The sequence below is a fragment of the Yarrowia lipolytica genome, chromosome 1E, assembly GCF_001761485.1.
Source record: "Yarrowia lipolytica chromosome 1E, complete sequence".
NCBI classification, from domain to species: domain Eukaryota; kingdom Fungi; phylum Ascomycota; class Dipodascomycetes; order Dipodascales; genus Yarrowia; species Yarrowia lipolytica.
Window position 1 is genome coordinate 3,875,997 of NC_090774.1, and position 17,625 is coordinate 3,893,621.

General features: G+C 48.5%; 6 protein-coding genes across 6 annotated transcripts; 3 read left to right on the forward strand and 3 right to left on the reverse strand.

Annotated features, from left to right (window-relative positions):
* Positions 1–316: 316 nt before the first annotated feature.
* Positions 317–673, reverse strand: YALI1_E38766g (mitochondrial 37S ribosomal protein mS41; the record flags this gene model as incomplete). Its single annotated transcript, XM_504699.4, has 1 exon — positions 317–673. The coding sequence occupies one exon, from the start codon at positions 671–673 to the stop codon at positions 317–319; it is 357 nt and encodes a 118-aa protein (XP_504699.2).
* Positions 674–3,116: 2,443 nt separating this feature from the next.
* Positions 3,117–3,707, forward strand: YALI1_E38791g (uncharacterized protein; the record flags this gene model as incomplete). The annotated part of the gene is made up of 1 exon (XM_068283185.1): positions 3,117–3,707. The coding sequence occupies one exon, from the start codon at positions 3,117–3,119 to the stop codon at positions 3,705–3,707; it is 591 nt and encodes a 196-aa protein (XP_068139286.1).
* A 1,287-nt stretch (positions 3,708–4,994) lies between these two features.
* YALI1_E38810g (uncharacterized protein) lies at positions 4,995–6,539 on the forward strand (the record flags this gene model as incomplete). Its single annotated transcript, XM_504700.3, has 1 exon — positions 4,995–6,539. One exon carries the CDS (start codon positions 4,995–4,997, stop codon positions 6,537–6,539), a length of 1,545 nt encoding a protein of 514 aa, XP_504700.3.
* A 181-nt stretch (positions 6,540–6,720) lies between these two features.
* On the reverse strand, positions 6,721–10,627 carry YALI1_E38859g (uncharacterized protein; the record flags this gene model as incomplete). Its single annotated transcript, XM_068283186.1, has 4 exons — positions 6,721–9,974; positions 10,293–10,381; positions 10,438–10,467; positions 10,611–10,627. The coding sequence occupies 4 exons, from the start codon at positions 10,625–10,627 to the stop codon at positions 6,721–6,723; spliced, it is 3,390 nt and encodes a 1,129-aa protein (XP_068139287.1).
* A 988-nt stretch (positions 10,628–11,615) lies between these two features.
* YALI1_E38896g (uncharacterized protein) lies at positions 11,616–13,601 on the reverse strand (the record flags this gene model as incomplete). Its single annotated transcript, XM_504702.3, has 1 exon — positions 11,616–13,601. One exon carries the CDS (start codon positions 13,599–13,601, stop codon positions 11,616–11,618), a length of 1,986 nt encoding a protein of 661 aa, XP_504702.3.
* Positions 13,602–15,203: 1,602 nt separating this feature from the next.
* Positions 15,204–17,273, forward strand: YALI1_E38912g (uncharacterized protein; the record flags this gene model as incomplete). The annotated part of the gene is made up of 1 exon (XM_504703.3): positions 15,204–17,273. The coding sequence occupies one exon, from the start codon at positions 15,204–15,206 to the stop codon at positions 17,271–17,273; it is 2,070 nt and encodes a 689-aa protein (XP_504703.2).
* Positions 17,274–17,625: the final 352 nt, after the last annotated feature.

The window sequence follows — 17,625 nt, forward strand, 5'->3', positions numbered from 1 at the left end:
AAATGATTGTCGTATGAGCCCTCCTAGAGCACGATCAAGTACCATGCGTTCGTGTACACGAGTATGGGTTTATACTCTCAAAAGCCTCCAAGAATAGATGCTAATACCGCCCAGCTGGGTATTCTTACTTCAATCCCCAGCCAAAGTAAATGCATCCACCAGTAGTCATTGACCGCGCCATATTACGATACACACGGTAGATCACACCCTTCACCTCATCTTAACCTACATCTGACTTCCACTCTGCCCATCATGCAATTCATAAATCCATTCTCTTTAGTATGTACACGTGTCCTCCAGTCCTTCACCTCTTGTTTTAGTTCTGACCAGCCTTGAACAGAGCCTGGACCAGGTTTCGCTTTCGCTCGCCTCCCCAGGTCTTCTTGCCTCGGGGGATCTCTCGAATCTTCTCGCCGTTCTTGTATCGGTAGAGCTGTGTCATGATGTATCGACGGTCCCGGGCCTCGATGCCCTTCTCCTTAAGATCGCTGGAGGTGGAGTTCTTGAGCTCGTCCCAGGTCTCAAACTTTTCAGCCAGCTTGACGGTGTCTCGACCAATCTTCTTGAGGAAGTCTTCGGACGATTCAAAAGAGACCTTGGCGAAGGCTGCGTGAGATGTGCTGAAGCATCGCACAGCGGCGGGGTACTGAGCCTTGGCAACCACTCTGAGCATTTTTGTAGGTCGGAGGTGTTGATTTGATTTTGAGGTTTGAAAAATGCGTACAATTTTAGCTTCGATATTTTCGGGGTTAGGGCATGTTGGGAGGTGGGTTCAGTCTGACAATGCTTACATAAGTAAAAATGGTGAGAGCATTGTTAGATATAGACAACAGCATGTAGAGCAATGCTTACAAGCCAGGGCCATGTTACCCTACCGGATAGGAACAGAGTTGCAGGTCAGTCCCCCATCTGACTGTCAAGATGGATAGAATTTTGTGAGGAGCCAGAGGAAGATGTGCTTGTCTCAACTACACTCTATAGCTATTTTCAATATTTCCCCTGATCAAAATACAGTTGGTTTGCGCGTTGAATGTAGCGATGTTATGGAATTTATGATGCAGATAATAGCACCACGACTGTACTCAACTTATGGGGAGGTTGGTACTTGTACGTGACATCTGTCTGCCACGTATAATCGTTTCTGGAAACCACAGTTATCTCTCGCGTTGGCTGCCATACAGAATGATGGACACTCGTACTAAACTATCATGGCATTGTAATCTTGTTCCAAGTTGGAAATTAGGCTTAGGAGTGGGGAAATGTCTTGCATACACTTAACTCGGCGGGGTTGGCAAGGTTGGAATCTTCAGCACACGGGTCTGCGTGCAGAACGGATCAATATTTTTGAGAATATTTGGTACAGTAGAGAGTTCTACAAGTGGGGGGAGAAAAAGGCTCCCGCAGGCTCGTAATATTCGAGCAACCTGGTTTATTATTTGGGCTATTCATTTCCCACGTTCCTGGATACCCAGGAACTGCAGATCAGTCCTAAGACAAGACATCACGGAGGGAGTTGCACAACTCTCTTGGTTATCGGAACTCAAGTATGTACAATAGGATATTTATTTTACTGTACAATTTTTTCTGACAAATGTGTGACTGACTGCGTTAATATGTTGACAAGGGTGCTGTAAACAGCTTGTGGAAAGCCTGAAACGTCCTTTAGTCTAGCTAGAATGTCCTATCTCTTTGTGTTCCAGAGGGTTGTGTGTCGCTTGATAACTTCGCGAGCGAACAAATATTATAACCTGACGTCTCTTTTTGGTTTCTCTTGTTCTCGACTCTGTTCCAGAAATTGAAGATGGGGATGATCGCGATGTCACATCAGCCAAGCTCTTCCCATAATATCCCCCTTTGACAGCTCTCCAGTCGTCAAGTTATCAGAAACGAAGTACATGGTTCGGGGGGTACAGTATGTGCTTGGAGATTGTACAAGTAGTAGTAGTAAGTGGAAGCGCTTGGGCTAATAGAATGGAAAGCTCGATTCTGTTGAGTGGGTCACTCTGAATCCCCGAGATTTCTCCATCACTTTAGTGGTTAGACCGGAAATTAGAATAGACGCTAATAATTACAGTAATGTGCTATCGCCAAAAGCCAGGCAGCTATTTTAGCAGATCAACTAGTTCTACCATGGGTCCAGAGTGTGTCTGAGAGACAAACAACACCCTTTATCTGTTCTTCATCACAATGAGGTATTTACTGTTACTGAATAGCCACAAGATACTGCAGTGGCTAGTGGATATAGCTTGCCTGGCCTTTGATTCTATACCCAAAACGGTTTCGTAACAACCGGATATTCAAGTTGATCCGGTGAATCGAGTGTCCTCTTTCCACTATGTGTAGAAAGGCCAGCTACAATAGCTCCTGTTCCAATGCCTAACCAACCCCCACGGGTAGCAGACGACTGTATGACACCCAGCCGGTAGAAGCGAGCTCGTGGGTCATAATTAGCCAGCTGATTTCCGCGAGCCCAATAATTTCCTTCTTTTAAAAATCATAACCCGGCTCACGTGCTTACAACTTGTCCTTCACCCTTGACTGGATACGTATCATGACCAGCACTGCATCTCACTTGTGCTGGTACAGTGTGTACGCCCGTATTCGTTACGGGCCAGGTTTTATATGTTGACCTGGGTCTTGGGGCTAGCTGTTTCACAGCTCAAAGTGTCCAACGAGAAATGGCACGGGACAGCGGCGTCTAAGGTACCCACAAACTACAATACATACAAGTGTACATACCGATAGCCGTACAAGTAGCAAATTGAGCTGAGTACATGCTGTCTCCCAATGGCTGCAAGCTGCCATTAATTAATCACGGCTGACAGAATTGCATTACTCGATATATTTATAGCGCCACAATGACACATGGCTAGAATGCTTTAGCATCAATCTCTTAGTATGCTGATATGCAGGACTGAGTAACCAGAGGGCCTCCATCAATTGATGGCAGCCACGAGACAACATCGTACAACTTCGTATATATGAAGCGCAATTATGACTCTGACACATCTATTATAGCTTTAAAAGTTCAAACCATTAATTTGATGACATGTTTATAGTGCCAATTGATTTCCAGTGCGCTATTACTGACTGAATCGGGCGTGGCTCCTACAAAGATGAATAGTTGTGTGGTGTCTCCATGGACCCCCATACAAGCACAAATCTATGAACAATTGCAGTTTAACCCATCTATAACAGGGCCACAGGGGGAATCTATAGATGGAGGCGTCAAGAGGTTGCAATTAACGGAAAATATGCTTTATACAGATTGCACGGACAATCCGCCGATAATTTCTTGCGCACCCTTTGGTTATGATTGCTTCAAATGTGCATCTGCAAGCACACACTGCAATGACGACACATCCATAGCAGAAAATACGAGTGCCAAAGTGCAGAAGTGCCAGTATTACGGTGAAAGGTACGAGAAGCAGATGGATGGGACGATCACCGTTTCCCCACATGAGATACACTCTAAGGACAATAATATCGTATCTGACGAGAAACAAATCATGTGTGGGGAAAAGTGGAAATTCCAGTATCTGTTTCACCGTGCTAGATGGAGAGCACGGAATTTCACTTTAGTTGATTTAGCTGGACATTGTCCCCTAAACCAGAATAGGCTTCGGCTAACGAGAGTCAAAATACAGATCAGTGGCACTGATAGAGGAACTAAGAAACCTCTTACTGAGCTACAAATTTGCGGCTAAACATCCGGGCTTCGCAACGCGTCGCGCAACTATAGCAGAGGAGTGTCCCCGAACTAGGCTGGTATCAACAGCCCGTCCCAAACAGGCGTTGGTTTATGCATTCTGTTGGACCTTAGTCTGCACAGGCATAGTAGCTTTATGTAGATGGCTTCTCTTCTCCACAGAAGAAAAACGTGCTGTGATCAAGGTTAATGCATTGGCCTGCCTGGATGGAATTAAGAGCACACTTGGTTCAGCTGCGTAGCACCAGTTGCAAGTGGGATTCGAAAATATCGGACACCTCTTTTATGCTGCGGGCGGATCCTGGTGCATTTTTGCTTGCGATTGTTGTGAAAATTAGCACGGTTATATTAGCCCGTAATAAATGCCCGTCTCCATCTTCATATGGCCATCACCCCGCAAATAGCCGGCCAATCAGGCGTATGTCACCTGTTGCTCACACGCATGTCCTCGGACCGTTGTATTGTGCAAGTAGGGGTACCTCCCCGATCCATCCTCGACCAGTGGCACGCTCAACCCCATGGTTCGCTTTTCTCTTTTCGTCTATCCTGAACTGAGTTTTTTTCCACGCCAACTGATATCCCCTTACGTTACCCCCTCATCACCTGGTGAGGCAAAACTGTAAGGTGAAAGCTAAAAATGACATCTCAGCTGCACGAAGGACCGGGGCTTAAAAGACGGGCTGGTGCTTGTGATTTAAAACTGGACAAATCTCAGCTTGCTTGAAATTTTGGTCTCCAACTGTTTCCGAGCGAATCGCACACAAACCGGGCTTCTCTCTGCAGACCACGCCCCCGAAACTCTTTCTCCCACCACCACCAACACTCCCTTTCCATTCCCACACCGTTCCTCTCTCGTGCGTCATCCTTGCGCAATCATCTTCGTCTGCGACATATTGTACGACATACAGTACCACGGAACGTTTCAGACCGTCGACGTGAACACATCTTAGGAACAGCAACCTGAGCTACAGAAATCTATCTATAGGCGGATAAAAAAACGCACCCACTGCTCGTCCTCCTTGCTCCTCGAAACCGACTCCTCTACACACGTCAAATCCGAGGTTGAAATCTTCCCCACATTTGGCAGCCAAACCAGCACATCCCAGCAACCTCGCACAGCGCCGAAATCGACCTGTCGACTTGGCCACAAAAAAAAGCACCGGCTCTGCAACAGTTCTCACGACCAATTACGTACAAGTACGAAATCGTTCGTGGACCGTGACTGATAAGCTCCCACTTTTTCTTCTAACAACAGGCAACAGACAAGTCACACAAAACAAAAGCTATGACTATCGACTCACAATACTACAAGTCGCGAGACAAAAACGACACGGCACCCAAAATCGCGGGAATCCGATATGCCCCGCTATCGACACCATTACTCAACCGATGTGAGACCTTCTCTCTGGTCTGGCACATTTTCAGCATTCCCACTTTCCTCACAATTTTCATGCTATGCTGCGCAATTCCACTGCTCTGGCCATTTGTGATTGCGTATGTAGTGTACGCTGTTAAAGACGACTCCCCGTCCAACGGAGGAGTGGTCAAGCGATACTCGCCTATTTCAAGAAACTTCTTCATCTGGAAGCTCTTTGGCCGCTACTTCCCCATAACTCTGCACAAGACGGTGGATCTGGAGCCCACGCACACATACTACCCTCTGGACGTCCAGGAGTATCACCTGATTGCTGAGAGATACTGGCCGCAGAACAAGTACCTCCGAGCAATCATCTCCACCATCGAGTACTTTCTGCCCGCCTTCATGAAACGGTCTCTTTCTATCAACGAGCAGGAGCAGCCTGCCGAGCGAGATCCTCTCCTGTCTCCCGTTTCTCCCAGCTCTCCGGGTTCTCAACCTGACAAGTGGATTAACCACGACAGCAGATATAGCCGTGGAGAATCATCTGGCTCCAACGGCCACGCCTCGGGCTCCGAACTTAACGGCAACGGCAACAATGGCACCACTAACCGACGACCTTTGTCGTCCGCCTCTGCTGGCTCCACTGCATCTGATTCCACGCTTCTTAACGGGTCCCTCAACTCCTACGCCAACCAGATCATTGGCGAAAACGACCCACAGCTGTCGCCCACAAAACTCAAGCCCACTGGCAGAAAATACATCTTCGGCTACCACCCCCACGGCATTATCGGCATGGGAGCCTTTGGTGGAATTGCCACCGAGGGAGCTGGATGGTCCAAGCTCTTTCCGGGCATCCCTGTTTCTCTTATGACTCTCACCAACAACTTCCGAGTGCCTCTCTACAGAGAGTACCTCATGAGTCTGGGAGTCGCTTCTGTCTCCAAGAAGTCCTGCAAGGCCCTCCTCAAGCGAAACCAGTCTATCTGCATTGTCGTTGGTGGAGCACAGGAAAGTCTTCTGGCCAGACCCGGTGTCATGGACCTGGTGCTACTCAAGCGAAAGGGTTTTGTTCGACTTGGTATGGAGGTCGGAAATGTCGCCCTTGTTCCCATCATGGCCTTTGGTGAGAACGACCTCTATGACCAGGTTAGCAACGACAAGTCGTCCAAGCTGTACCGATTCCAGCAGTTTGTCAAGAACTTCCTTGGATTCACCCTTCCTTTGATGCATGCCCGAGGCGTCTTCAACTACGATGTCGGTCTTGTCCCCTACAGGCGACCCGTCAACATTGTGGTTGGTTCCCCCATTGACTTGCCTTATCTCCCACACCCCACCGACGAAGAAGTGTCCGAATACCACGACCGATACATCGCCGAGCTGCAGCGAATCTACAACGAGCACAAGGATGAATATTTCATCGATTGGACCGAGGAGGGCAAAGGAGCCCCAGAGTTCCGAATGATTGAGTAAGGAAAACTGCCTGGGTTAGGCAAATAGCTAATGAGTATTTTTTTGATGGCAACCAAATGTAGAAAGAAAAAAAAAAAAAAAGAAAAAAAAAAGAGAATATTATATCTATGTAATTCTATTAAAAGCTCTGTTGAGTGAGCGGAATAAATACTGTTGAAGAGGGGATTGTGTAGAGATCTGTTTACTCAATGGCAAACTCATCTGGGGGAGATCCTTCCACTGTGGGAAGCTCCTGGATAGCCTTTGCATCGGGTTCAAGAAGACCATTGTGAACAGCCTTGACACTGTCGACAATGACAGCATCAACGCCATGCTTGATCTGGGTCTTGGCAATCACAGGGTTGTTATTCAGAACACCGTAGGAGACACAGACCAGCCCAGCCCGCTTGACGACCTGGATAAGTCGAGGGCACATGACAAAGGGACTACACTCGGACACAAGACCCAAAAGGTTCCAATCCTTGCAGAACCGAATGGCCTCCTGGAGAGAAGAGGCTCGAATGTCATACATGGGGGCAGTTCCAGACTCGGTGAGGAACAGGGTGGGGTATCCGACAGGGTTGACTTCAGTCTTGCCAATCATAGGGACACCTCCTTGCTTGTGGTTCAGCATGAGGCACACGTCAGGGTGGAAAGAGGAGAAGATAATCTCTCGGTTTGCTCCATACTCAAAGACACACTCGAGGACCTTGTCCGCCCAAACGTTGAGGTCAAGGGCAAACTCTTCCATCTCCTCAGCTTGTCCTTCGTCAAGCATGGGGTACTTGCACTCGATGTTGCAGCCAACGTTGGGAGGGAGAGACTGTAGAACCTCTCGTAGAGTGGTGAAAGGGGCCTGAATGGAAATACCACGAGAATTACCCTTGAAACCCTTCATCTTGTAGTCACGAGTGTACTTCATTCGATGAGTGATGTGGTCATCTGCGTCAGGGTCATCTTGCTGAAGTGCAGTTCCTTCAAGTATCTTGTCGCCCTCAGAAACTCGCTCCAGGCCATCAGAGACAGAAAATGCTCGGTGACGGTGAGTTCTTCCAACGTCAAGAGACTCAGACCGTTTGGGGACACCTCTATGGCCCTTGCGACGGTCGGTATGCTTGGGGGGAGGTGCATGAAGAGACGAGAACTGCTCCTCCGTCAAAGCATGCATTGGGACATCGATACCAGCCTCAGAAACCAAAAAATCGTGGTAGATAACTGGCTGGAAGTCCTTGGTTAGCTGGACATCAAACTCGACATGGGAGGCACCCAGCTTCGAGGCCAACAGGAACGACTCTAGGGTGTTTTCACCCATCTGAAGCTGCTGCTGCAACTCATCGCGTCCTCGGGGGTTGGTATTTTTACCTAGACCTCGGTGACCAATGACGCGAGTGGCAAGAGAATTCCAATACTCCTGGGATCGTACCTTCATGTTGGGGTGAGAGAAAGGAGTCACAATGAGCACACGGAAACGGACAGAGCCAACAATAGTCATGCTGCTTCGCTCAATAAGAGGAACCTCATGCACGTCTCGTAGACATCGTCGTCCAGACTGCTTCAAGGGGTCCAGAGAGTCAACCGAAGCAACACCTCGAGCAAGGGCGTGACGTGCACTGGTGGCAGCATCGTCTCGGGAGGGCACCAGATCGAAGATCACTTGGACCTTCGAGGCGTCCGACGTGTAGAACCGAATAGGCTCAGTGGTGTGCTCCTCCACAGGAAGCTCCACAGCTCCGCCATCAATCTCGTCGTACTGTCTCGTAGGGAGACCATCTGGTTGGTCCACATTTGTAGCTCTAACAACGAGAGTGAGATGTGTATCGAGATCGGAGAAGGGCTTGGCATCGACCGTGACAGAGCCACGCGTATCTCGAACATCAGTAGAGCCCAAAGTCACGAGCACCAGGGTCTTATCTGGCTGAGGAATCTCAGCCACCGACTTCACCTTGGGCTTGTCGGGGGTCTGAGATAGTGAATCATCCAGGTCCTCGTTGGGATCAACACCCAAGGGGAGTTTGGCCATGATTATTCTGCAGAGATCCACGTGACCTCTAAATGCTGCAGTCTCATGTGCACGCCAGCCATCATTATCTCTCCGAAGCAGATCACACTCGGGTTGGCTCATCAGCTCCTTGGCGACGTCAGTGTGGCCCTCGGCAGAAGCAGCAAACAACGGAGTCCATCCTCGAGAAGATTCAGCTACAGAGACCTGAAGCACATCATGAGCTAACAGGACTCTCAAAGTATCCATGAGGTTCATCTTGGCACAGACGTAGAGAGGAGTCTCACCTTCGCGATCCTTGAAACCACATGTAAGGCCATGGTCAATCAGAACCTTGACAACCTCAGCGTAGTTCTGTCTAGCGGCTGCAAGAACAAGAGCCCCATCTGAAAGTTTGGGTGTGGTGTCGCAAATAAGTCGCACACATCCTACATGACCTCCAAGAACTGCCAGGTGGACAGGAGTAAGACCCTCGCAGTCCTGGAAAGAAAGTCCATCAAGGGGAGTCGAGGCAGTAATGAACTCCCATTCCTTGAGACAACTCAGAATCACCTTGAGAAACTCGAGAAGGCCGAACTGGCAAACATAATGCAGGGGAGTTCGGCCATGGGAGTCAGGAGCAGATAGAGCCTCTCGCTGATCAGGTTTCATTGCTGCCAAAAGCGTCCTAAGGGCTTCAGTTGAAGTCTTTCCTCCATGATGAGTACCGATATGAAGAAGGTACCGGTGAATGACGTTTCTGTGGGATACATCATTTTCGAACGCAGGAAGCCATTCGATCAGCTCTCTAATACAAGGAAGGTTAGCTCGACTCACAGCTCGGTACATGAGCGAGTTGAGGGTTTGAGTGGTCAGCTGGCCTTTCTCGTTAGCCTTCTCAAGAAGGTGGTGAAGATGAGGCGATTCTCTGGGCTTGTCGATGGCAGAAGATACTGCCTCTGCAAGATCGCTATCAGCCTTGGACATTGTCAAATCGTCGGTGGAGATAGTAGCCCCTCCGATGATACGTTTCATTTCGTCAAGCTCAGAAGAGGAGCTGACAGCTGAAGCTGCGGTGCTCTTGATCTGTTCGGGAGTCTCAGATCCCAATTGCTTCAGGTAGTTATCAACAACAGCCAGTCGAGCATCGATATCAACACCGGAAGCAAAGTGCTTCTTGAAGATCTTGACACCCCACTTCTCTCCATAGTCAGCTCCACTCTTCTTATCGAGTTTCTTTAAAATCTTGCGAAAACCTCGTCTGTTGACCTCGGCGTACCATCCGAGCTTTCGAAGATGGGTCTTCAGCTCGATGAGAGTGTCACGGAGTTCAACACAACCATCCTCGTCCAGATCTCCGATGCTGGAGACAGGGTGTCTCTTCTCCAGCACTGCAAGGTCACCGGAATACACGTCAAAACGCTTGTTGAAAAAGTCCTCTACCTTGAGAGCGTTGTTGTCTAGACATTCCTGGAATTCTGTATTAGCGATTTCCAGATCGTCACATTGTAGGGGGCTTGCAGGTTCATCGAAATGGAATCCACAAGGTCTCGGCCATGTGAGTTCACGAATGCAGCCACCACATTGATACGAGTGTCAGCACTTCATGGGGTTCATCTTGACGCAGGCAGCTGTACAAGAACCAGGTACTCGTGTGGGCTTTTCTTTTTATCCACCATGTCGTCCCTATCTATCGCAGAACAAAACAGCCACAAACACGATCTTACCTGAAAAGTGCCCGCACACTTCAGACCCACAGTCCAAATCCACCCTGAAAATCCAATGCTGTTACTCACCCTTAAAATCAGACTCCGTGGGGTTCTCGCTTCTCTCAGTTCCTACTCTGATGAGCTTCTTGAGCGTTTTATAATCAATGTAATGGGGTCTGTTGTTAGCCCAGTCTCGTTGTCCGTTTCTGCTGGATCATCCATCAGTACTTACGCCCACTCGGGGACCTGGTTTCGGCTCAAGCTGTGTTAGTATCTCGGTCACGTGGATCTAGCACACGACAATCTGTCCAGTGTTGTGGGTGGGTGGGTCCTTGATTTCCGCTGTGACATCTCCTGCGTCACGGTATGGGTGGCGGCTAATCCCACAACTTTTTCGGTACTCACTTCTTGCCGAATTTCATCACGAAAGCGAGTCACCGGCCGGGGGTTGGTGATAAAGAGCCGATGAGCCTCGTGTGTATATCAGGACGAGGTGCTGATAGACAGACAGGCCGGAATTTATTTTGAGTTGGTACCATGCAGAGTGTGCTGCAGTATGCAGGTTTGATTGGGTGGCCAAGAGAAGAGCCCAAAAATATGAAGGGCAAATCTCACATTCTGGGGAAAGAGTGCGCGGAAAAGTATCCAGTCAGAATGTCAAAGATTTTAAAATAACCTACGTCCCACGTATAACGATATTTCTAAGAGGTTCGCCCCACAGGCACGTTCGGCTACAAACGATTACCGTGCCTGATGTACATCCCAAGCTCGTGCTTAAACTTCTATATATCCGTTGTCCCAAAAAGACAATTGATCCGTGCCGTCACAGTTGATGACAGATAGTTGGCACATTGAAAGTGTCATTCGTAGTTGGTCCCATTAAAAGGACCGTGGATAATATGATCCACGTATCATTCACCTTGTACATACAACCTGCGGTGAAGAATAGGTCCGAGTAATTTTTAAGATTCCTCTCTTCTGCTCCCCCGCTTATTTTTGCTTGTTCGCCCTTGTAAGGTTCCAACAGTATTTTTGATGCGGCTCTCCACATTTTCCAGTATTGTCATGATCCAGCGCCCCATGTCAGTATGACGTATACTCATTCAATAGCAGATAGAGAGCTTGGATAGACGTGTCCAGCCCCATACTCTGTCACTTCAAGCTCTCAAATTTCCTGCATTGATGAGTGATCATAAATAGAGAACACGGTTGTATACTCAATATGTACGTTTCCTTTGTATCGGTACCGGCACATACCGGCACGCTGCGGTACATATTGTAAGCCCTCCCCCCAGTGACCTATAGTAACGCATTATTCGACCTCAAAGCCTGCCTTGAGGAGTTCTACAGTATCAACTTCATGCTTAAAGTTACTCTATATAAAAATACTGTGCTCAGTGTATCATGTTTTTAGACATTGGGGCATAGTCCGTCGTATTTGACCTGCTGGTTTACTTCCTCGACCGAGGCGGAGATGAACTGTCGAGTCTCAAGGGCAAGCCAGACCTTAAGCATAGACATCATGTCTTCGTTGTTGAAAAGAGCTCGTCCGTCTCCAGAGTGGGTTCCGAGCTCTCGCAAAACGGGAATAGCGTTCTTGAAGAGATCCAGGTCAGGGTTCAGCTGTCGGCCGATGCCCTCTAATAGCAGAATGGAGAGAATGACTGTGATAAAATCGGGTTCCATTCGCACGTGGTGTTGCCGCACCATGGCAAGTACCTGCGTCAAGAGATCACCAATCTTGAAGTTTCCAAGCTTGAATGTTCGGCTCTTCATCTGAGCAACAAGCTTTCCGACCTTAAGGGCATATGTTTCAGGGTCGATGACGGTCTCAGGAGTTCTAGAACGCTGAACCATAAGATCACCAGCCTTGTAGCCATCAAACTCAGCCAGAGCCTTGAACAGATCAATGAAGTTTCGTCTGTTCAGCTCGTTGAGCTCAGTAACGAGACCAGCATCAATCATACAAAGCTGGGCATGGTATCCATCAGCCTTGAGTCTTTCAATCTCCTTGTCCCACGCCGCGGGGTCATGCTTGAGACTCTTGAGGTGATCGTTCACCTTCTGCATCTCAATGTAGTCCTCATTGGCGTTGTTGTGGTCGCCGAAACCAAGATGATGCATCATCGACTCAGGTTTGTAGAGTCGAACGAAGATGTTACCGGGGTGCAGATCAGCATGGATGAAATTATCAATGAGCAGCATCTGTAAGAACGCATCTAGACCCTTGTTAGCAATCTCCTTGTCGAATCCACCACCATCCTTGGCTCGCTCAAGGAACAAGTGAACAGGGATAGCGTCAATGTACTCTTCGACCAGAACGTCTCGGGTAGTGAATTCCAGGAATGCGTGAGGGAAGTGGATGTCTGCCTTATCTTGAAAGTTCTTATTGAAAACCTCCAAGTTCTTACCTTCAATCTGCAAGTCCATCTGCAGACGCATCATACCGGCAAACTGTTCAACCTCTCCGGGCAGCGAGAGCCACTCCATGGTGGGAACTGCATTGATGATGTTAGCAAAGAATCTCATGATACTGAGGTCGCGCTCGACAATCTGGGAAACACGGGGATGAAGGACTTTGATGGCAACCCAACCAGATGGGCTTCTTTCGCCCTTCTTCTGCTTCGTGGAATTCAACGCCTTCTGGGACAGCTTACCCTTGTAAACTTGGGCGATTGCACCCACTCCAAGAGGCTTGTCCACGAACTCGTCAAAGATTTCCTCAAAAGGCATGCCAAAGGCACCTTCCAGGGTCTTTTTGGTCACTCTGAGAGAATGGGCCTTGTTGTTCGAATGAAGGTCGCTCATCTCGGCACAGAGCTGAGGAGGGAAGATGTCAGTTCGAGAGGCAGCCCATTGACCAAGCTTGATGAAAGAGGCTCCAGCACGCTCCATCATCTTGGTGAGGAAGCCATACCACCAGATGGCAGTGTATCGTTCGTTGTCTTTGGATTTGTCCCGGGGTCCGATGAGGATGACGGGCAGAGTAAGAAGAACAGGGGCGAAGAGAATCGAAAGGTAGAAGAATCGAAAGGTCGTGGCAATGGGGTCCCAGATCCAGACCTCCAGGCGGGTTAACAACCGTCTGAAGAAGACATACAGCTTGTTGGAACTGTCTTCATAGTCGGGGAGCTTTCTGCTTTCTGTTTGTTGTTGGGATTCGATGTAGAACTTTTCTTCTCTGGTGAGGTCCTGTTTCTTGTCATCTTTCTCTTGCGGCGCGTCGTTCAGCACCATGGAGCAGCCCACTGCGAAGCCTGCCGCCAGACCAGTCGCCATTCCAGCAACTCGGAAGTTGGCTTGACGAGCGTTGGTGAAAGAGGGCCTCATGGAGTGGATCGCTCGAGGACGTAGCATTGCCCTCAGAGGAACAGTCCTCAAGCAACAACGAAACATGGTGGATGATGTTGTTGAAGACCGAGTTGAGTAACAACGCACCAAAGGTTGCTACTATCTGAGTTGCTGGAATTATGCATACGTTGCAGGCCTAATAGATCCAGGCACGCGCAGCTCAAACACCCAGTGAGGGAGTAGCTTGGGTAATTGAAGAGGAGTGACACAAACTTGAATATTCGTTTGGTCTTTGCGCTGAGAGCATCGCATCTTCTGGTTCTGCGTCGGATCTAACTATTAACCGCCAAATCACTATGAAACTTTGTCTGTAATTTAGTTGAGATAGCTGTTACTGTAGAATGCAGAGTCCAGTAATTAGGGGTCTATCTGGTGTACCGAGGGGATCCAGAAGCGCTACAAAGAGGGTGTTTTAGAAGATTTTTTTTATAAATTTCCGAGTATATACAGGTCATACAGCAGCAAAAATCTGCTATTTCCATAAGATAGCGTCTCGTACGAAAATTGTGTCCGTGCGATTCTCACCATAGTACACCATACTCGTCTGCTCACAAGCAAGCAAGATGCCAAATGCAACCCTTACCTCGGATGTGAATTCTTGTACTCGTACTGATGTGTGAATAGATTCATAAGGAAGTCGCTGTATATTCACAATTTGGTGTTGTGTGCTCGTATGTGTAGAGTGAGTATAATCCGTCTCCGTTCCCACTTGAGGGGAGGACTTTGGACGGGTTTCGGTGCAACCTCGTCAGGTGAATAATCATGATTCATTTGCGTGATCTGGCTGGGACAAAATACAAGTGCTTGTATATGGTATACCAGGAGGACCACTTATGAGAATGCCAAAGAAAATTGAAGGGGAAAATAAATGCTGCCACCCGATACTCGAAATATACCATTGGACGTGTTTTCCACATAGGTAATCGCCACTCCATACCCGAGATCTAAAGTGAAACATTCGTGTTCTGTAGCCGTTAGCCCACCCCCACACACTGAGACACTCGGCTGATGTTTCGAAATTCATGCTACTGTACGGTACGGACTTAACACTTATCCCCATTGTCCTGGGACTACTACATTGTAGTATACTCTACACATCCAACAAGCAATACTTTTTCGTACAAGTAGGTAGTTGTGCGAGTACTCGTACAATGGAAAAACATTATACATGAAGCAGGGCGTGCGTCGGTCTGTAGGGTGAAATAGGGAGCCGACAGTGCATTTCCAGCATTCTAGATTGATCTGAATCAATAATTTGTGGGGGAAATTGGCACTAGTGCTTTGTTTATTAGCTATTTGACAGTCTGATGATGAGAAAGTCGTTCTTCGGCTTAGCCCAACCCCACACTCACTACGCACCTGGCACAGGGTGGTGCATATAATATGCAAGTACGGAGATGTACTAACGCTAGCCAGGAGAGAGTGACGAAACGTAGCCATCCGTTGAGCGGGCAGACGTGGGAGTAATATAGTCGTTTAGGGCACGTGATTGCGACCCCAGTGGTATCATCTTTGTCTCCCAAACTCTTCGTAATGCCCACCCAGGACGATCCTCTCTGAACTTTACTACCCCACATTCCCGAGACTATAAAGTATAGACGGCTCCTACAAAAGAGAGCAGGTGGAATAACACACTATTGACCGACAATGACAACCAACACATTCACCGATCCTCCTGTGGAGATGGCCAAGGAGCGAGGTAAGACTCAATTCACTGTCCGAGATGTGACCAACTTCCTCAATGGTGGAGAAGAAGAGACCCAGATTGTCGAGAAGATCATGAGCAGTATTGAACGTGATCCAGTACTGTCTGTCACTGCTGACTACGACTGCAACCTTCAGCAGGCCCGAAAACAGACCATGGAGCGGGTGGCTGCTCTGTCGCCTTATCTGGTCACCGATACTGAGAAGCTATCTCTGTGGCGTGCGCAACTGCATGGAATGGTTGATATGTCTACTCGTACGCGGTTGTCGATCCACAACAACCTGTTCATTGGTTCCATCAGGGGATCTGGTACTCCTGAACAGTTCAAGTACTGGGTCAAGAAGGGAGCGGTGGCTGTTAAGCAGTTCTATGGATGCTTTGCCATGACAGAGTTGGGCCATGGAAGCAACCTCAAGGGACTAGAGACAACCGCCACTTATGACCAGGACAGTGACCAGTTCATTATCAACACTCCTCATATTGGTGCTACCAAGTGGTGGATTGGCGGTGCAGCCCACACTTCCACCCATTGTGTTTGTTTCGCGAAACTGATTGTGCATGGCAAGGACTATGGTACTCGAAACTTTGTGGTACCTCTCCGAAATGTCCACGATCACAGTCTCAAGGTCGGTGTTTCAATTGGAGACATTGGAAAGAAGATGGGCAGAGATGGTGTTGACAATGGCTGGATCCAGTTCACCAATGTTCGAATCCCCAGACAGAACATGCTAATGAGATATGCCAAGGTGTCTGATACTGGAGTGGTAACCAAACCCGCTCTTGACCAACTCACTTATGGAGCCCTCATTCGAGGTCGAGTGTCCATGATTGCCGACTCGTTCCACGTCTCCAAACGATTCCTCACAATTGCTCTTCGGTACGCTTGTGTCCGACGACAGTTTGGAACCTCTGGAGACACTAAGGAGACCAAGATCATCGACTACCCTTACCACCAGCGACGATTGCTGCCTCTTCTGGCCTACTGCTACGCTATGAAGATGGGTGCTGATGAGGCTCAGAAGACTTGGATTGAGACCACCGATCGAATTCTGGCTCTCAATCCCAACGACCCCGCCCAGAAGAACGATCTGGAGAAGGCCGTCACCGACACAAAGGAGCTGTTTGCTGCGTCTGCAGGAATGAAGGCATTTACCACGTGGGGATGTGCCAAAATCATTGATGAGTGCCGACAGGCCTGTGGAGGTCATGGATACTCTGGATATAACGGATTTGGCCAGGGCTACGCTGACTGGGTTGTCCAGTGTACCTGGGAAGGAGACAACAACGTTCTGTGTCTGTCAATGGGCCGAGGGCTGGTTCAGTCAGCTCTACAGATTTTGGCTGGAAAGCACGTCGGTGCTTCTATTCAGTACGTAGGAGACAAGTCTAAAATCTCCCAGAACGGCCAGGGTACCCCCAGAGAGCAACTTCTGTCCCCCGAGTTTCTAGTAGAAGCTTTCAGAACGGCTTCTCGAAACAACATTCTCAGAACCACCGATAAATACCAAGAGCTTGTCAAAACTCTCAATCCCGACCAGGCCTTTGAGGAGCTGTCTCAGCAGAGATTCCAGTGTGCTCGAATCCACACACGACAGCATCTTATCTCTTCATTCTATGCCCGAATTGCCACTGCCAAAGACGATATCAAGCCCCATCTGCTGAAACTGGCCAATCTGTTTGCCCTCTGGTCAATTGAGGAGGACACTGGAATCTTCCTGCGGGAGAACATCCTCACCCCTGGAGACATTGACCTGATCAACAGTCTTGTGGACGAGCTCTGTGTTGCAGTTCGAGATCAGGTAATTGGACTCACTGATGCCTTTGGTCTCTCTGACTTCTTCATTAACGCTCCCATCGGCTCCTACGATGGTAATGTTTACGAAAAGTACTTTGCCAAGGTCAACCAGCAAAACCCCGCTACTAACCCTCGTCCTCCCTACTACGAGTCGACTCTCAAGCCCTTCTTGTTCCGAGAAGAGGAGGACGATGAAATTTGCGATCTCGATGAGTGATGTTAGTAATTATGAGATACATTCTTTGCAATGATGAGGGCTCTTGTAGAGTATTCTGCTGTAAAGGAGATCTTGAATTTTGTTGTTGAATTTGTGTAATTGTCTTATGATTATTGTCTTGTGTAGCGCTTTTCAAGCCTGCAGGAAAAGTGAAATGAACATGTTATTGCCATATCATCCGTTATTGGTGTTTAGTTCCTATTGGGCTTGATTACCAACGATCCGGGTCGAAAGACCCCTCCGTTTAGGGGTGGTAAGTCTCAAGTGGCTGAACACGTGCATGCACTGTACATCGCCGAGACCACTCAACACCATCAAGGGCTACTGTATTCGTAGAGCATACGGCGTTCAA